Below are 20,917 nucleotides of genomic sequence, written 5' to 3'. Positions count from 1 at the left end.
TAATCTAGAATACTAGATCATAATACTGCTCTTGTACCCGCAAAGAATATGCTAACTTATTGAATGTATTATTTATCCGACACGGCGCGAACGCCATTCCCGACTATCAAAAATTACACGCACGAGTTATTCGCATTAGGAATAATCGCAAAGGTCAACTCAACCGTAGTGCAATGGCCAAGCCTCGCTTCGGGGGAACCGCCTTCTTGATCACGGTAACCCCTACGCCAGGTAAGTATGCTTTCTACCGCTCTATGCCAACTATTTGAACATCAGCAAGACTGAACTCAATGAGAATTATTTTCAAAATCATACCAAACAAAAATGTATCTATACATCTTCCAGCTTTGTATCTTGTTTACGCTTAGTTTTTTGTAGCATTTCTTACAATAAGGGATGATGTATTCAACTTTTGCTGCATGTTATACCAATCGCACGATTATACCCAACACACACTTAGCTGGCTACAGTAGCTAGAAATGTCAAAAATCAAGGTAAGCATATGTATTACTTTAATATTGCGAACGCTTAAGCAACAGTCACTGGCTGCTATACTTCATACAATTTGATCACACTATAATGAAATAGAATAGTTTAATCGTATATTAGGCACTATAATGTGTTGTTAGCTAAAGTTTTTTGAAGCTATTTCTTTCTTTGATAAAAGTATACAAATTTTCTAAAACTAATGAGTTATAATCAATTTTCACATTTGTGCTGTGCGTTTTCACCACAAAAAGGTTGCAGGCTTAAAACGACGATTGCATGCACACGATGAGTGATAGAAGGAAAAACCTTACGCAAATTAAAAATAAAACTCCTACTTAGTTAACTTTCAGTACTAAGAAATGCTCCATCCCAGCAAAAAAATTTGATATGCCTAGCATGATGTATTAACAAAGTACATCGGTTTTTTGCTAATCTGCTTATTTGAAACGCGTCATATATATACTTTCTGTGCACATATTTTGTATTAAAATTATTTATTTGAGGACCATTTAAAGTGCATCGAATACTAGAAAGAAGCGCTTATTTCAAATGACATGACAATGTAACAAAATACGTTAGCTGTAAGGATTCTATGTATTTTATGTTTCTTCAGTACCTATTAATATCGCTTTTAGAGAACTCGGCTGGCTCCGTTTTTAACTAAATCATAATATTGTTACTAATATTGATACTAAATCAATTAAAATATCATATATAAATCTTTACAACATTTATACTTTATGTAAAAATTATTTAAAAATTAATTAGGAAAACAAAATTATTTTCACTAGATATTTTACGACAACCTTCAACATCAGTCCCTTCTATTCGTTTTATAAGTTAACAATTGTCTTAGTACAATTGTTATTTTATTTAATTTTTCCTGTCTTCTATGAAGACTTTATACACAAGATTAAATAAAACGCGTTAGCTTTCTATGAAGCGCTTTTCTAAAACTGAAAACGCATTTATTGATTTTGCTGTTCGACACGTACTTCAGCATAGGAATGCAAAAAGAAATATGATCTTATGCTGACGTAGTGTCTGGAAATTGGTTACATACGAATTCTTTATTATTAATGTTTTACAATTGATATAAGTACGTTAAATAATATATTAAAATAAATATGATAATATTTATTAAAAAATATATTATCCGCTGACACCAGTAAATCCGTTGTTAACTTATATATTAAAATGTACAGGAATTATATCCCTTATTATTTGTTGAAAATAGATAAATTTATTTTTTGAAATTATAATTTTAATATTAAAACCAAGCCCTTAAAATAAATATGTAGATTTTTTTCATGGAAAACATCAACAATACATTTAAATTTTCACATATATACATATATATAATAAAAATATACTAAATTTGATTAATATTCTAGACATACTGCCAAAACATTTATTGTAAAACAATGTTAAAATAAATGTAAAAGAGGGTATCATTTTTGATTTAAAACATTATATATTAAGAAATATAAAATAAAGTAAATAAACATTTTTAAAAATTTCGAATTAATTTTTATTTATTAATTTATATCATATTTTCTAAAAAATAACATTGCTTATTATTACTTTAAGATTTTTATCTAATAACAATTTGAGCACTTCGAAGTATTTATTTTACAAAATGTAATAAATTAAAAAAAAATGAATTTATAAAATATTATATAATTTGCACATCAAAATTCAATAATGTTGGTATATTACAATTACTTATATACGCTTCAGATATGCTTATTTTGATTTTACAAGTGAACAATAAACATTTGATGTATAATCTGCGGTATCCTTGATATTAGCTCAAAAATATAATTTCACATTACAGCGATTCGCAATGACCGCATGCAGAGGCAACAATATTCAATTCAAATGAGCAATATTTTAAGCCATTAAACAATTTCATTAACATTTCCAACCGCCTACACATATCCTTGCTGCAGTAATTAACCGCATTTATGAGCATAAATCTTCAACAGATTCGCTTTGGAATAACAGCCTCTGTTCGGCGACCTTCTTTTTAGATGCCGTTTTTGTTTTACCACGGCGATTAACAACGCCGTCCTCCTCATCCATCATGCGTAATATTGTAGTCTTAAAATAATAAATGTGTACATTTGTTATAGCGAAAATAATACAACAATACAACAATACAGTTGAATAAAACAAAATAAATTAATAGTAGCGTGAGGAGTTAAACTCACTTGGTCTGAACAATCCATTGGTGCAACGGAAATATCACGCACTGCACGAAATTTACCGCAGTTATTTAAGTGTTCATTTTCCAAACGAAAATAATTCCAAATAAAACGTCTAAATACTTCCAAAGGACTTAGAATTGTAACCATAACATCACCTTCGATATAACCAGCTTCGATTAAGCTCATCGATACTGTCCAGGCGAAACGTAAAATTAAATCCTCAATAATACCAAAATAATAAAACCACTAAAATTTAAAAAAAATTTAAACAGTACATTTAGGAAAATAGAAACACAATACACAAACTGTTTAATACCATTATTACTGTGATATAATTACATTAGAAAGGAATTCACTTTATTACTTAAACTTTACTTACCGTTGAGGAGTAAACAATTTCCTCTCGCAAGAATTTGTTATCACCTGCTTTCGCATCGAATAAACCCCAATCCATTTTAATGTCCCACGTATAGGCATAGCACGACGAGACGATTGCTGCTAAAATCCAACAGTAGAACCAAGGATTATCCTTGGAGTGGGTATAATAATCTAAAATTTTAATGGGATTAACTTTGATTGAAACGGTACATAATGACCGAGTGAATTAAATGAAAACTAAAATTTTTATGTGAAAAGATAAAACTTATTACATGCAGGTATTAAAATAAGTCAAAAACAATATCATATTTAGTTAATTTAATAATTTATTATATGGTAGTATTATTTGTGTAAACATGAACTCATAGAAACTCATTAAAAACATTGTCAACCCACACAACAATTTAATATCCACTCATGTGAATGTATCCGCTGTGTTAAGCAATTATCATATATCATGAGACATAATTTATATGCAATTGTAATTACACAAAACTTAATTAAATGGACAAACTGAGCTATTGTTCCTTTAGATAAGACGCTGACCATGCAGTGTAAACCCACAATATACACATATATGTATGATGTATGTGCAGACGTACCCGTATAGATATGTTGCTTCATACATTTGTACACTAAATCATACTACGCCGATATGGGACACAAACCTTCATAGTAATCATATATCACAGAAAAAAGCAACATTCATCAATCTAGACAGGTATCGTTTATTCAACTATGTGACCTATTTTTCTTTTATGTGAAAATGTATAAAATTGTATTCACAAATATACAAAATATTGCATGTGGGTATCTGATGAATTTCTACTTACCACCGGTCGTTTGAAATTTATATGAAAAAATTACAACAAAAAATGAAGTTGCATATTTTGCTGCATTCATTAAATGTGGAAAGGCTTCCTTAGTGTCACGATAACGACGTATACATTGCGCAAAACGAAAGTATGTTGGTAAGATAGCAACAATAGGTCGAGCAATTGATATATCTTCAATACAAAATCGTCCACCTATAGTTGACAAACAAACATATTAAAAAAAATATAAAATAAAAAATATGTTATATTTTATTCGACTTACTTCCACCAGTTTTATGCCACGTTGGATTTTGACTGAAAAAACATAAAACAAATGGTATATCCAAAAATGCAGGTACGATACTATTTAGCTGATCTGCTAGCCAGAAATCTGCAAATGTTACGAAGAAAAACGGCGCCATAACAACACGGCTTAAGACACGTACAGCCCAGTAACGTGCTTCATGATGAAAAGTTTTTGTTGGATTCAATAGGAATAGAATCATTGTAGTATATAAAAATATTGGTGCTGAGTATTGTGGTATGCCCATGGGATCACAATATATATAGCACAAAACACATACCGCCCATATAACACCAAATACCGAGGCCACTTCCATTATATTCTGTTCAGACAAATGATTACGTGGATCCAATTCAAAAATAAGTACATGATTAACACCGGAAGAGCGCCAACCATATACATTGACACCCCATAAAAAGAGACATTCAATTAACAGAAACGGACCACGAAACATACGTAACCCAACATGCCAATCTTCACCAAAACCGTGAAATATAGCTGATAAAGCTACAGTTACAAAGAGTACAACGAACGCACCAGAGAAAAGACCCACTTTAAATGTTGTCCAAGGACTTTGTTGTTCACCTAAAGGTGGTACACGTAAACGCTTCATTGCTTTTTGTCTATCGCCATGTTCAATATCATGTGTAAATGCAGTTTCAGTCTCCTGTATAATCCGATCGATATCTTTGTTAACATAAAAATGTGCTATCTCTACATTATCCTTACGCCATTTGGCTCCAAAATCAACACTTAATAATTTATCATGTTTTTTAAGTATTTTGCGAAATCCAGTAAAATTCAAATTTTGATAATTTTGTAATAATATAAGACCCAAATAAAATTCACTAAATGCCAATTTGAGTTCATGTATTTTACGCGCAGGTACATTTTTCTTTCCGAGCGGAGTTTTGGACTTCCAAGCTGGTTGCTTTTTCACGTGACCCATTTCTAATGCTTCTGTTAACTCACTACGTAAACTTCCATACTTTCTTGTCGCCTCTGCCATTTTTTCTGAATAAAATGTATTAATTTTAGCCAACTCCTTGTCACAATAATGAAAAAACTCTTCATCGAATTTTGCAAAATAACGTGTAAGAACCTCTGGATCTACTAGTTCTGCAGAAGGTGCCTGTTCCACTGCCGCATAAAGCATTGCTTTCATTTCCTTAAATATAATACGTATAGTAAGATTAAATAAATTTTACTAAAAATATTTAAATGTTTTGCACGTTATCGTATACTTACATATATAGCACTTGAAACAAAATAAATAAATTTTTTTCATACAATGAAAAATTATTTCAAATATACATATGTATATTGAATGCATTTCCGAATAACACGGGTATATTTTTATAAAATATACAACAATATTAAAATACGTTATTATAGTATTTGTCATAAAACATTCGTGTCCTAAGACTATGCGCATCTACAAAGAATTAGAGCAGGAGTAATTAGCACCTACAGAAACTATACCTATTTCCCTATGTAATAATTATTTGACTTAAATCAAATAACTGAATTGTTTATTGATTTTGTTAATTTTCAAGTAGATTTAATATTATACTTTTACTTTTTAATGCATACTTTTACTAAGTTTTGCATTACGCTTTTTATAATATAAATAAAATTTTTAGTTTATTTGATACAATATTGTATTTCATATGAAATGTGTTTCATATGAATTGCATTTAATTTCTTTCAACCATATGTTTAAAGTTATTAAATTCTTTATAGTTTTAATTTTTAAATATTTCTGTACTACCCGAGTATATGGTTTATTTCGTAATTAATATTCTCGTACTGACAATTGATATATAAAAATTATTATAAAATGTATTAAAACAAATCTCAACAGTTGCTGAGACAGAATAATACTTTGAGATCCTGCTGTATATGCATATGTATATCCGCCATCAAACCCACTTTTTACGAATATAGAAACAAAGTTAATATAACATTTCAATATTCATAATCCTGTATTTTTACCGCGCCATCCTAAACCCATCCTTTATCACTCTCTCTAATTCTAACAATAATCAAAGCTCCCAGTTTACAAATTAATAACATTACTCCACCATATGAATCAACAAATGTCACACTTCTTTGTTTACAAATTCTTTTGACTCTCTTCCTTAAACACTTGTGGATTGTTTACAAACAAACCGGCTAATAATGCCCGACTTTTTGTTTGTAAACAAAATTTAAGGCCAACTTTTCGCGCATGCGCTTTTTATTTTCGAAAAATCTCAATAAAAAAAGAAAAAAAATTGAAAAGCTCAATATTTGACAGTTCTCTTAAAAGCTCTGTGACGTCACATTATTTTGACAATGTCATATATATACTATATACACATGTGCTATATATTCAGTATATACAACATTTTCACTTTCTAATTTTTATAAATTCTGTGTTTCACAAACCTCATAATTTATATATTGTTTTCGCCATTCTGGCGTTATGTGCGCCGTTAAATGCTCTGCAAACTTCATATTTCTTCTTTTAATTTTACAAGAAATGTAAAATGTTTTCAGAAAATAAAAATAGACCAAAATATTATACACAACAACATTTCGAAACAAAACAGAACCACACTCGGTGAAGGAAAGTGAAAACTGTTTCACAAACTTTTCTATTGCAGAGCTTTCCCAATGAATTTCAGTTTTCATTTTTCTTAGATGTACGATTCAAGATTTTTATAAAAGTTTAAGAAACTTTCGATTAAAGCTTATTGGACTATGTTAATAAAATTGAACTTTTTAAAGTAACGGTTTTAATATTAAAAAATATATAAAGGACTTTTAAAACCTAAATACTTTTAAATTAATCTTAAATATCTTTAATTTTCGATTAGTTAATGAGTTGATGAGTTAATTATAACTCATGTGTTCTAATGTGCTTGAAGTTAGTATCAGCATATTAACTTAGTTGTTTTATTTATGTGTAGTATATAGTTCTTTATATAGATATCAGACTTGCTTAGATCACATGTATTGTCTTAGTTCTTAATTCTCAATATAACATAGTCTAATAAATTTTTACTAGCTCCTACAATAGTCCGATACCTTATTTTAGATCTTTTGTTGACATTTTAAGTGTCTATCTCCACTTGTAGTACTTGTATTTGTAGTACTAGTACTAGTAATTTTAATGCTACCAGAATTAGTAGTACTTGTAGTACTTATAATAGTAGTACTTATAATAGTAGTACTTATAGTACTAGTACTTGATGATACAGGTATAATTAGCGAACACCACTAGATTGTTCTCAGTATATCTCACGTATAAATGTTATGTACTATGGGTGACAGAGTGGATTTGTGTGGTACTCCAACTTCTTTATCTGTAATTGTTGATATGTGATGACTTGTGTTTCTGTTAGAAATATCTGTTAGAAGCATATGTTAGATATAGATTTAGAAAATGCCTGTTCTAAGCAACAACTATGCTAGAAATGCAAATTTTCTTGTAATGTATTATATGTATATTTAATGCCATTTACAATTTGTATTTAAGCGTATTTACTTCAAATTTGTGTAAAAATATCACGCATAGAAAATGTGTTAAAAAAATATTTGCAGTACTCCTCAGATTTCTAGAAAAAGAAACAATAGCTAAAAACGCAAGCAGCAAGAATAAAATGCATCAACCACCACTGTACGGAATGCTGCAAACAACTAAGCGTAAACAAGATATAAAGATCAAAAATGTGTAGATACATGTTTGTTTCGTATGATTTTGATTTTAATTCTCATTAAGTTCAGTCTTACTGATGTTCAAATAGTTGGCATAGAGCGGTAGAAAGCATACTTACCTGGCGTAGGGGTTACCGTGATCAAGAAGGCGGTTCCCCCGAAGCGAGGCTTGGCCATTGCACTACGGTTGAGTTGACCTTTGCGATTATTCCTAATGCGAATAACTCGTGCGTGTAATTTTTGATAGTCGGGAATGGCGTTCGCGCCGTCCCGGATAAGTAATACATTTAAAATATTAAAGAGCTGCATTAAGACATAATATTGATATTATTTCTATAAAATGATATTCTTAATAGAATGTTTTTATTAGTGTCGACCTCAATATTTATGTTTTAAATTTGGCTGGGCTTTAGGTCGTGCTTTTAAATTTTGTTTTTATATAATAATTTTTATTGTATAAAAACACAAATTTTAAATTAAATAAAATATCACATTTATTACTTGATGTAATATATTTTATTAATTAACAAATATATTACATCAAGTAATAAATGTGATATTTTATTTAATTTAAAATTTGTGTTTTTATGCAATAAAAATTATTATATAAAAACAAAATTTAAAACCACGACCTAAAGCCCAGCCAAATTTAAAACATTATTCTTAATATCAATCCAGCTAGCAATGGGAAAATTGTTGAAAATTTAAGTTATATATTTTTCCCTTTTTCAAATGTACATATAAGTCTTATTGTATATAACACTTATTTTTTTGGAAGAATAGTTTTTTAAATAAAATTTTCTGTGTAATTTAAATGTTTAAAATGTTAAAGTAGTGCTTTACAGAAAATTTAATATTTAATGAAATCACTAAAAAAAGTAAGCATTCACCCTCAGCTATAGATATCTTGTTGCTAGATAAAATAAATTTTATTATCATTACGTAAAAAATACTTAGGTGATATTTGCAGTCTGAAGTAACGTTCCCGATAACTGATTAGCATTGTAGATGAGAAAATCGAGAACAACATAATACCTTTACTCAATTACAAAGTAACATATGTATATGATATATCATCTGTCAACTACATAAACTTTATACATACAAATATCCATCTTATTTATATGATCGTTTCACAAACGATCACAATTTAGAACAATAATGACCTTTATTTTTTTATGAATATCTATTTTTATGTCGATTGTAACAGTAACAGCTAATGGTGTCACTATATTATTATTTATTATTATAATTTATTACTGATTCAAGAAAATTTGTACTGCACTTACAAAAATTATAAAATTTTACTTAAATGTTGTCATGTTGTCATGTTGTCACTATCCAATAGGAAACAATTCATGGTGCTGTCTATATTTCTTAATATGTGAGAGCTCTCTCTGAAGTTAATCTTTTGTTATTGTTTTTTCCTTAATTACTATTGCCGCGTTATTTGGGTCTACTCTAGATCTACCTTACATGTTCCCAAGAGCAGCTGTTACAATACTGTGCCATGAGAAAGAAATCAAATAAGCTTCGAAACGTTGGAGATATGTATATAGATTAGACTATATAAAAATAAAATAAAAACCAATTTAAAAACTTTTATTTTATAGATTCACATAACGTTTTTTTAAGAACAAAATCATAAAATTGGATAAATTAATGTGTGAAAAAAAACAGATTAAATTTAAATTACTACAGAATAAGAACTCAATCATTAACTATTGTATTTATAATTATCATAAATATATCAGTATACGCAATTTATATGGCACTGAAATAGAGATATACTCACATATGAATATGTGTTTTAAAAATCTAAAAACCATTCAAAATATCTTGTACAGTTTAAGTATAACATTGCCGTAACATCGGTAAAAAAAATTCATTAAAAATTTAATTATTAAAACCAAATCACATCTACAAAAAAAACCATGCTTAATTCAATCTTTAAAAATGCTAACATATCAAGCATATTTCCGTAGGTAAATATTTAAATAATTATGTATTTTCAAGGCTATTATTCAAAGTTTTTAAGCATCATAAAACTAAACAGCATTTAAATGCTACTGACATATTTTATTAAGCCTAAAAAACAATGCATTTGACACGCAGCGTAGCATTTGTCTAACCTGCAGCTGACTGTATGCGTTCAAATCATTTTTAGATATGTATTTGAAAAAAACTCTAGCTATTTAAATTATAAATTTTTAATAGGTGAAGTACACACAATATGAGATTTTATGTATTTGTAAGGCAAAAATTGTAATAATTTTCAACAAACCCAAATTATAAGATAAAATAGAATTCAAAATTTTTTTAATTAAATGTCTACTGCATTTATTGTAACGCATTTAGCCTATATTTCCAATTTCCCACAATCCTACATATTTATAGATCAATTTGTATAACCTATTTAAATTCTAAAAGGTTTATATATTCAAATTTTGTTTTTAATAATATATGCAACCCATAATTATATATTGTCTGCTACGCACCCACAAATGCAATATCAAATGTATTTCATTATATACCATACATAATAAATAATAATATGTAAACATAATTATACTTTTTTAAATATATAAAGAGTTAAACAAATATTTTGGTTTAAAAACAAATTTGTTTCAATCATTATTTTCTCAGTTTAGAAACAATAAATTGTTCCCTAAGTTACGAAATCAAATGCCTAAATTAATCTAAATAACTCATTTAAGAGAACAATAAAAACTACGAATATACGAATATTTTTCAATCGGACTTAGTGTTATCCGTTTAGTATTTTCATGAGTAATTTAATAAATCATTTACTGCTGTTATATAATACAAGCCGTAGAATACAAAGGTAATAAGAAGCAAATTAAAAACCCTATTTTTTATTTAATAAACTAAACTAATGAATTAATAAATAAAAATAAATTTTAGTTACATATTTATATGTTATTAATTTATATAGCGCCAAAAAATCCCTTGGGATATCTTATTTTGTGAAGTGAGTTTTGCTTAGTTCATGTACATTCTAAAATTTAATTTAGTTTTATAAAACTAAAATTTATTTAAATTTATTTATAAAATGAGAAATCTGATATAAGAATCTGTTTACACCACAGAAATAATTTTAGTTTTATACTGGATTCACACGAGAGTTTTGTTTGTGATTTTAGCTGTCATTTGTAATTGCTTGCAATGCAAAATGAAAATTTTTGACAGCTGAAACTACAAACAAAACTCTCGTCTGAATACGAGAGGTAAAAAAAAACATAATTTACAGCAATATTTTGTTTAGTTTTGAAAAAAATTTCTTTTGACCAGTGATACAAATCTCACTATCATTAGGTCTCTTCTACGAGCTACTCGCAGTAAAACACAAGTAAAGTACAAACTGAGAGCGTAATACAAATAAAGTGCCAAATTTCTCTCTTTACTCAAATTTTCATGGAACAGCCACGGTTGCCACTTATGGTACTTTAGTACCAAAATTGGTACTTTTTTTTCCGTTTGGTACTCTGGTACTCATGTTCAAAAAATGGTACATTTTCGACGACCCAACTTTATTGTGGATATTGTATTGTTTTATATTTTTTGTACATTTTATATAAATTGTATTTTCTTATAAAAAGACAATAGAAAAATTTTGGACCTTTTTTTACAGAAATGGTACCTTTTTAAACCAATTTTGGTACAGAAAAAAATTTTCAAGTGGCAACCGTGGGAACAGCATTGTGTTAAATCTGGTGAAAACACCAGTGCCGCACAAATAAATAAATTCAAATTCAAACCAAAACAGCTGATTGACACATCACACAAATTTTACTTGAAATAAAATGTATGAGTAAAGTCTGTATAGCATTTTCAAATTTCAACAGAGATGTTACGCTGTCTCAGATGCTCTCATTTACTAGAAAGTTTGTTGGTGGAACGCACTTGTCTATACACGGTCTTACTCAATGTTACTCGTGGAACAGAACTAATATGCCTTTTAATTATAGCAAACCTTTTTGATATAATATGAAATCAAATTCTTTTCCATCGTTTTAAAATTTTAATTTTAACATTATATATAAACTCCACTTTTATATGTTTCATGTTCGAAAGTAATGAGTTGTTGTGAACAGCACTTTTCTTCCAGAATCATTTGAACTAATTTTCACATAATGAATGCTTTAGGGCTCATTGCCTATATGTACCCCTAAAATAAATTCTCATTTATTAGTAGGTGAGCTCCCGCATGATCACTCAATATTTTGTTTCCCAAGTCAAACACCCAACTCAGCGCCAACACGCAATCGTAGTCGTGCATTGCTGTCAATTACTGCTACTCGCAATAAATTTCGTTCAATTCTAATTTAAATTCAATAGACGTTCCTTCGAAACAACCGCGACCTATTCGTAACGTTTGATCTATTTTCGAAATTTTTCCAAATAAAAATTTCGTAGTCGTATTGTGTTTATGTGCTGTTGTCTTTTTTTTGCGCGCACCCGTTAGTCTTGAACATATGTTCGCGGTGTAAATACGTACATGGGCCGATGGGATTTTTGATTAGTTCTAATGTGCGATAATAGCGCATCAAAAAAAATTGTATTTTTGTCGATCGGATTACGGTAATCAGCAGAAAGGGAATGATAAGATAAGTGAAGTTTTTTTTCGATGTTTTTCTCGCTGATTTAATTTTGCCTGCATTCGTTCGTTCTTTGCTAATCAAAAATTCAGTTTCGGTAACAAATTGAACGTGTGAAAGTGCTTTGTACTTGTTTTCGCTTTTAGAAAATAAGAAAAAAAAACAAGCAAACTTTGAATTTATTGAAATAGGAAGTAGAAAAGATTAATTAAATTTTTTGTGTGTAAAAATTTGTTACAAATCGTTTCGTCAATTTTCCTTTTGTTCAGAAATGCCTATCAAAACTCAAACTCCAAGCCAAGCACAAATTGATGAGCTGCGCAATCTTTTCTTAAAGAAATTAGAAAATGATCCGCCAGCAGGTGAGTAATTAACATTAAATAAAAAATTAGTGAAGGTGTTAATTGCATTTCTAAAGAAATATGAACTTTGCCTATTAAATATAATAAATAAATAATCATAAAATGCAATTTTTCAGTTGTTGTGTTGCGTTTTTAGAATTACTCTTCAATTTAGTTTAAAATAACATTTAGACGTTTTGCAGTGCACGTTTAACAATAAACAATAAAAGCAGTTTTTACATTTTTTATTCATTTTATATAAAGTACTCTCGACTTGAGTCATTTATTTACACTGTATTTTATTAAAAAAATAAACAAAAATATCGGAAGATATTAAAAAATTATCGCTATTGAAAATGACAACCTTGAAATTGCTGCTGCACCGTTTTTTAATGCAGTTAATTGTCAAGCAGATGATAATTTAATAATGATCTATAATAATTATGTTTGGAACATTGAAAAGAAAACGGGTTATAAGAATCTTATATATTTGTAGATTTAATTAAAAGTTTAATAAAAATAGTTATAAATATATTCAAAGCAGAAGTTTTGAAAAGAATTGAAAAGCAGTCCTCCATAATTTTTAAATAATTATTATAATAAAAATCAATGGTTAATGATAAAACAGTACTGTATTAAAACATTTAAACACATTGAAAATTATGGTGTAATTTTAATTAATAAATTAATAAATATCAATTAAATAAATTTATATATTAATAAATTAAAATTAAAGTATCGCCGTATTTAATTTTATTATTATTATTATTTTGAGGCTAGTTTTTTCAGTGCATTTTAGCACTTTTACTCTCTATTAACAGCGAGGTTTCTTCATAACCCTTATCTACGGCTTAACTGAATTATTGTTTATCACTTCATCAAACTAAGCAATAATTGACCTCAGATCTGCAAACATCCCCGAGTAGCCTGTAACCATTTTAAGATTCGATAACGAGGTGTTGGTTTTCGTAATTTTATGCTAGTACATATATATTTTTCAACATATATACTATTAGTGACTAACTTTTTTTCTGTCATTTAATAAAGCACTTTACTAACTCCCTAACTATGTATGCAGGAACTAATATGTATGACTAATAGCAATTAATATCTTGTATACGCTTGCCGTTACTAAAATGTGACCCGTCAGCACATCTTTGTTAGACCTAGAATCTTTCCGTGGCAATGATAATACAAATCAAATATTCTTTTCTTGGTTTTATGTACACATAACGACTTTAACGGTTTTACCATCTAAAATTGTCCCTTTACGACCCGTTTACTGTTTTTTACTGTTTGTGAAAGATATAGATTATATTTTTTTTGCTATTTTAACGCTTGCCTTTAAACGTAAATTAGAATGTAAATAAATTTATTAATTTTTAATTAACTTAATTTTTAAATTTAAAACAGAAAAATTAGCGTATTTTCTAATACTAAATTTTATTCCTAATAAGTTGTAAGATTTTTATTGCGTTAAAATCATTTGTCTGAAGCTTATCTTACTCAAATAGCCAGAGCAGTCCAACGATCTTACAAAATAATATCCTTTTGTTGGCTTTTTAGATGAATTTTTTATATATTTGCAGTTTTAACAATATTTATGTGTAACCTAAACCCACTTATTCTTGATATATGCATTTGATTATATGATAAAAATTATCATCTCGGCAGCCTTGCCATATACAAAAATATTCAAATTGAACTTATATGATGCTATAATATGATCTGACAGAGATTTAAATTCTTTTAAGTTTATAACTGAAAAAAATGACTGCTAAACATTTACGATTAACGTTTAGCAGTCCTCTGAATACTTTCGTGAAATCAGGTTAAGTTATATATTATTATAAGATGTTTGTGCATTTGATAATTACAATTTACATACAGAAATTTTGAAATTTCTGTATTTAAATACTTTTATATATCTCCTGTAAATGTAATTTAAAAACTATGAACCTTAACAACCTAAATTTTAATTTGTTTTATTTTTTTTCTTTATTATTACACAATAAATTTTTTTCATTGTAACACTTACGAGCACTTTTTTTGAATGAATTACAGAATAAAATTATTTTGAAAAATTAAAGACAGTTTATGTGACCTACAGCCTATGCAAAAGTTCACATTTTATTACCCATACAAGACTGTGATAAAATTTAAATTCACACACAAAAAAAATATAACTTAGCTATTTATCTATTATATACACTAATTGTAATACATAAATTAACTTTTAGTACAGAGTCAAAAGTTATATTAAGCGAACCCCTTAAAATTTACATCACATAAAATTATTTTTCTCTTTTCCTCAAATGTTAGTGTCTTTCAATTATTTGCTATATAAATACAAGTTGATATGTGTATAAATATAATTTAATCTATTTGCACTTAGCTTTTAGCACATTCCTTAAGATATCTACAATAATATTTAGTTTCAGATTAAAAACAATTTTTTTTCTTTAACTGTTAATAAATCTAAATTTGGGAAGAACAAAAGTCAACTGTATATTTTCTTGTTCGAGTACTGGACTTTAGTTTTTTATGTATATGCGATCTGAATAAAAGATTATTATTAAAATATAAATTATGCAAAATAGCATATTAGCGGATTTGTACTAAACGGTTTTATTATAATTAGTTCCATAAAAACTGATCTCTCATATATTATACGTAAAAAATTTTTAAAATATTGTCCACGGTTTCTTGTCTTTCATTATAGAAATGTATAACCTCCCGAGAAAATATGTTCAGACATATTAGGTTATTATATTATACCGAAATGATTTATAATTTGATTTTTAAAATCACAAAAAGCTAATCTGCAATACCAACATGCTATTGTTATTCACTATAATTACCATTAAACATCAAAGGTATAATTATGTTCTATTATGATTTATTAGAAGCCAGTAAGAATTATTATAAGAATATTTTTATATTTTCCTAACATATTATTTAATCAGAAATGTACTTGAATTTTGTAATATTTATTGTCTTAATCAGACTGACCATAATAACAACAATTTTTAATCCAATAATCTTATCTGCAGTAAAGAATGAAAAGGTCTAAATTGTTATTAACATTTGAAATTTAACATTTAAATTTGATGTTTAAAAGTAAGTTAAAAAAATATCATTACCGTATAAAGAATAATTAATTATCAATATAATTAATCTATATAATTATATGAACTATGCAATATTATGGAGAAAGTAATCTCTGGTCGTTCTCTGTTCTCTGGTCGTAATGCACACACAATTTTGAACATTATTGATATTTAGCTGTAATCCAGGAAAGTTGCTAGATTTCTTCGCCCCGACGCAGGCTATTTTCAATTAAAACTCACCCAGTTCCTCATTTATTCCTTGTCCGAAACAATCTCTTCTTATTCTCACTCTACCTTTACCCAACCCATGTATACGTATTTGTAATTCCTTTCATATTTTCTACCTTGGGTAGAAAATCTACGGGTTACAACAACAACAAATCTGCAGTTAAAGTTCCAGAATTTTTTTTACTAACTTCACTAGAAAATTTACTAGTGTAACAATATCATTGACATATTGGTTAACCTATTACAACAAGAAATTTCCTTTAATGAAAGAAATGAAAAATAATTTGTTTACTTATATAAAATACTTAAAACATTTAAATAAAAGTATATTATTAATAACTCAAAGATCGCTTATTTAAGATATAAATGAACCAAAAAAATGAATAATATATTCTGTCAGCAGAATTTTAATTAAAAACCATTAACTATGTTGAAGATTTCAAGAACAATTAAATTTCTAGACATTATCTAAAATTTTTTAATTAATTTTAAAAACAAATATTTTTATTAAAATTATTTTTGATATTTAATAAACAATTCAGCATATATTGCCGAGCAAGGCATTTCTGCATAAAACAAATTAGTTTGTAACTCCAAAAAATGCTGAGTTTAAATATGTCTGTTGATTTTTGCTACTTGATTATATAGACAGTTCAAAAATTGTATCAGTTTATGTATTATATTATTTAGACTATATTATTATATATATTATATATATTAGATTATATAGACAGTTGATTTTTGTACCACTTCAAAAATAATTTAAATATTTTTTAAAGGGTTTTCCATTTTTATTTATCATTCACTTTGTATACCAAATCACTGTTTAACCTTCCCTTTTTGTAATAAATGCATTGTTTAACAATACACTTTAACGATATTAGCTAACATTCAATAGTTATCAAGAAATTGATAATATTTTGAAAATTTTGCATTAAATATGAACTTTGTTCAATAAAATATTAAATCGAAGTTCTTGCATAAAAGGTGCAATTAATGATGATTAGTAATGACTAATAGAATAGTATTGAAATTTAACAATTAACAATAAAAAAATATTTATTTAATTAAATTATTCTACAGCTGGTTTATGATTTTGTTCTAATATAAAATACAGAAAGTGAATTTGTTAATAAAACTTTCAAAGCAAATTAACAAAACTCCAGAAAAATGTGCGACTTTGAAAGTCAAGTGCGGCTTTAGGTCAGTTGATTAAAGAGCGCTGACTCTGAGCTTCAAATTTGGCAGGGCACGAATTCAATCACTGGTATTTGCATTCTCAAATAATTTATTTACGAATAATTAAATACAAAAATTATTTCCAACACCACTGACGTTGGGTATTTGGCAATACTCGAAACAGCTGTATGGTCAGCCAAAAATTCAATTAATTAAAATAATATAAAAATATATTTTTGGTGTTGTACTTTACTACTTTCCGAAAAACCTCGTTATAAATTAAATTTATTACAAACTTCCATTATTTATTTAACTATTTTTATTTAATTTTTACTATTTTAACTATAAAAAGCACAATATTTAAGCGTTTTTTTTTTTTTTGCTTTCAGTACCATTTCATCCAGTTGACTTAGATCGTGTCAAGAATGCTGATCTGTGGTGTACACGTTTCTTAGAAATGTATGATTTGGATATGCCAACTGCATTTGATAAACTTTGGACCACCTGTATTTGGCGTCAATCATATGGTGCAAATGATCTCAGTGAAAAAAATTTACGCGCTGACTATCTAAATGATGGTGTTATATTCTCCAGAAATAAAGATATCGATGGCAAGCCCTTACTTATATTCAAAACAAAATTGCATGTTAAGGGTTCAAAGGACATGGAGGAAGTAAATCGAGTTGTTGTTTATTGGATTGAACGCATTCATCGTGAAACGAATATGGAAAAAATTACAGCTGTTTTTGATATGGCAGGCACAGGATTAGGAAACATGGATTTAGATTTTGTTAAACGAATTATTGATACATTTAAGCAATATTATCCAAATACTTTAAATTACATATTAATTTTTGAAATGGCTTGGGTGTTGAATGGTAAGTGTTTTTTTTTTGTTATTATAATTTTTTATCTTATTAATATTAACTATTTCTTTTCTGAAGCTGCTTTTAAACTAATTAAAGGCCTTCTACCAGCAAAAGCATTGGAAATTTTGAAAATGGTTTCAAAAAAAGATATAAACACTTACATTGACAAAAATAATTGTCTGACCAGTTGGGGTGGCACTGATGATTACGAATTTAGTTTCGTGCCAGAAAAGATTGCAAACAAACCAATTGTGCCAACAACACTATTAACACCACCACCAACACCTATTCCAACAGCTGGTAGGGAGGCTAATGGCAATGTACCTGCATATGGTATTCAACTAAACCAGGATAAGAAGGTAAGTTTTAAGTAGTCTATTTTACTAGCCTGTTATGGGGTTTTCTTGTTATGGGATTGTATAGCAAGAAGAAAAATTAGTATACTTCCGCTGCACCTTGAAGTATTGACAACAAATAAATTGCGTCAAAGGTCAAACAACTAGTTTGATTGTATAGTACAAATGTCTTTTAGTTGTGTACGACATAAGTAGGCTAATGCACTTTATTTAAAAGCAGGAATATCTCTGCAAGAAATTCATGTTCCTATAATTCTTACTTCTAATAACAAAGGGTGTGTAGATGTCAGTTTATCGTATTGTGACACAACAAAATTACACCAAAGACAAACTACATACATTTTACCGACACTGTTTCCACTAATATGGATTTGTTTATATATGTAGACATATATTTATATATATAAGGTAGCCTTTTGTTAAAGTTTTTCCAAAGGTGGTCAAGTAAATATTTATTTACATTTATTTTTAACACGCACACAGCTATTTCTATTAGCCAAAGTTTAATTGACATATTTCTCGAATTTCTTTGCTTTGAGTGTTATGGTATTGAAAGGGAAACATAAAACAAAGATATAAATTAACTTTACGGCTAAAAATACAAAAGAAAGATAAGAATTAAATATTTTTTAGGTAAAGGTCAAAGTAAACTATAACTTACTAAAAATAATAGAAAAAAGTCACCCTAAAATAGTTTGTGCTATTATTGTTCTAAATAATGTAAAATTTATATACTTAGTTTTTTATAGGACTATCTAAAATTTGTCTTGGATCAATAAAGTTAATTGATTTTATTTTACTCTCACAGCATAGATTTTCAATTTGGAACCCGTGCATGTAGTACTGGACTTTTGCTTTTTTTATATACTGATAACCTCAAGATTACAAGATTTTTAAAAAATATATTGAAGACTTTTGGATTAAAATTTTACTATTTTATTTATTATCTTTACTAATATCGACGATTTTTTAATTTTTTGGGATATTTTGCCATCTAAGTAGAATATTTTACATTTGCTAGTTTATTAATTTAAACATAGTGTTAGTATAAAATTAAAAATAAAATTCTTAGAGTAAAAATAATTTAACAAAGTAAATGAATAAATATTATTGCTTTAGTTGTAAACTATAATTGAGACCAAAAGTATAAAAGAAAAATAGATTTTTAACGCACAAACTTTAACTACCGCAATTAGTGAATTATTTATTAATGCCCCTAAAAGCTTTTTATACTTTTCGGCAACGTAGACAGTTTACCAACTTACGTCGTTATCAACGTAAATTATTGCTTAACATTGAAAATATAACGTATTTATATTATTCTACATATAAATACATATATTCCCTTCGAAACATCTGCTGGATTTCAAATAAAGCAAATTACTTAGATTTTTTTTTTGGCACGCAATAAGGTTTGGCAATCTTTTTTAACCACATATCTAATTATTGGCAAAATATTCTCTTTACTTTGTGCCAACATAAAATTTATGAAGTCTAATTTATACAATTCCCGGTATTTAAAATTTTTTACCATTTCATAAATTTTATTAATATGATTACTGCAATTACATGTATATTTAAATATTTGGAATTAAAACCATAAAAGACAAAATGATATCGCTACTGCTGGCAATTAGCCAGTAATTGAAGCAAATATATGTTTATGTATTATTGCTTTTAAATTTTGTATATATAGAATTATACGCAATATAATAGAATATAATTTTTTTATAGAATTTTCAACTCTACATACAATTTTATATATTTCCAAAAACATATATAATGTGATACATTATACATTTTGTATATATATTTAGGGATAAATTATAACTTCATGTATTTTTAAAGATATTTCTTACTACAGAAATAATAAATTTTCAAAACGTTGTATACTTAACTAAAAAATAATAAAATCAATTATCGATTAAAAGAAAAATCCTAACAAAGTACATATACCAGCTCTTATTTCAACGTATAATGTTTATTTCATTGCCAAAAAAAAAATAAATATATATATAATATTAGTATGTTAATAATAGTGCCTATTATAAGCAATAACATATAATCCCACTCTTTAATTCTTTACATGAAGGAAATATAATTAAACTTTAAAAACAAAATCTACTTTTCTGCGCAGAAATTATTTACTGAGTCGACAAGCTTAAGTGTAACTACTAAGTATTTATATTTTTAACTAGCAACAAAAATTGTATTCTTAATAACCAGTATCTCATACAATATATGACCTGAAATATGTTGTGTATATAATAATATAACTATCAGAATCGTCTCAAACATGTATTTCATATCTCAACCA

General features: G+C 27.4%; 2 protein-coding genes and 2 non-coding genes across 5 annotated transcripts; 2 read left to right on the top strand and 2 right to left on the bottom strand.

Moving 5' to 3' along the window:
* Positions 1-75: 75 nt before the first annotated feature.
* Positions 76-239, bottom strand: LOC119673603. Its single transcript, XR_005252120.1, has one exon. It is a non-coding gene; the product is annotated as a U1 spliceosomal RNA (small nuclear RNA).
* Positions 240-2,131: 1,892 nt separating this feature from the next.
* Positions 2,132-6,765, bottom strand: LOC119668328 (xenotropic and polytropic retrovirus receptor 1-like). Of its 2 annotated transcripts, XM_038077797.1 has the most exons (6): positions 6,627-6,756; positions 4,176-5,364; positions 3,911-4,105; positions 3,079-3,248; positions 2,703-2,945; positions 2,132-2,592 (listed from the first exon to the last, which is right to left on the bottom strand). In XM_038077797.1, the coding sequence occupies exons 1-6, from the start codon at positions 6,693-6,695 to the stop codon at positions 2,455-2,457; spliced, it is 2,004 nt and encodes a 667-aa protein (XP_037933725.1). In that variant the 5' UTR covers positions 6,696-6,756; the 3' UTR covers positions 2,132-2,454. The 2 variants fall into 2 exon arrangements, with proteins under 2 accessions (XP_037933725.1, XP_037933726.1); XM_038077798.1 differs by lacking the exon at positions 2,132-2,592 and having other exon boundaries at positions 2,866-2,890; positions 6,627-6,765.
* Positions 6,766-8,009: 1,244 nt separating this feature from the next.
* LOC119673558 lies at positions 8,010-8,173 on the top strand. Its single transcript, XR_005252076.1, has one exon. It is a non-coding gene; the product is annotated as a U1 spliceosomal RNA (small nuclear RNA).
* Positions 8,174-12,181: 4,008 nt separating this feature from the next.
* On the top strand, positions 12,182-19,510 carry LOC119668324 (motile sperm domain-containing protein 2-like). The gene is made up of 4 exons (XM_038077795.1): positions 12,182-12,879; positions 17,765-18,253; positions 18,320-18,603; positions 19,409-19,510. The coding sequence occupies exons 1-4, from the start codon at positions 12,789-12,791 to the stop codon at positions 19,439-19,441; spliced, it is 897 nt and encodes a 298-aa protein (XP_037933723.1). The 5' UTR covers positions 12,182-12,788; the 3' UTR covers positions 19,442-19,510.
* Positions 19,511-20,917: the final 1,407 nt, after the last annotated feature.

Source organism: Teleopsis dalmanni, chromosome 1 (assembly GCF_002237135.1).
Source record: "Teleopsis dalmanni isolate 2A chromosome 1, ASM223713v2, whole genome shotgun sequence".
Lineage (NCBI taxonomy): Eukaryota > Metazoa > Arthropoda > Insecta > Diptera > Diopsidae > Teleopsis > Teleopsis dalmanni.
This window is presented reverse-complemented; position numbering and strand designations above follow the sequence as displayed.

Excerpts from the sequence above, each read along its gene's own strand:
- LOC119668328 (XM_038077797.1), bottom strand. The coding sequence starts at position 6,695 with ATGAAGTTTGCAGAGCATTTAACGGCGCACATAACGCCAGAATGGCGA. Across the intron at positions 5,365-6,626 it reads AACAATATATAAATTATGAG|GAAATGAAAGCAATGCTTTA; the intron begins GTTTGTGAAACA and ends ATTATATTTAAG. Across the intron at positions 3,249-3,910 it reads TAAATTTCAAACGACCGGTG|ATTATTATACCCACTCCAAG; the intron begins GTAAGTAGAAAT and ends TTAAAATTTTAG.
- LOC119668324 (XM_038077795.1), top strand. The coding sequence starts at position 12,789 with ATGCCTATCAAAACTCAAACTCCAAGCCAAGCACAAATTGATGAGCTG. Across the intron at positions 18,254-18,319 it reads AATGGCTTGGGTGTTGAATG|CTGCTTTTAAACTAATTAAA; the intron begins GTAAGTGTTTTT and ends TCTTTTCTGAAG. Across the intron at positions 18,604-19,408 it reads AACTAAACCAGGATAAGAAG|CATAGATTTTCAATTTGGAA; the intron begins GTAAGTTTTAAG and ends TTACTCTCACAG.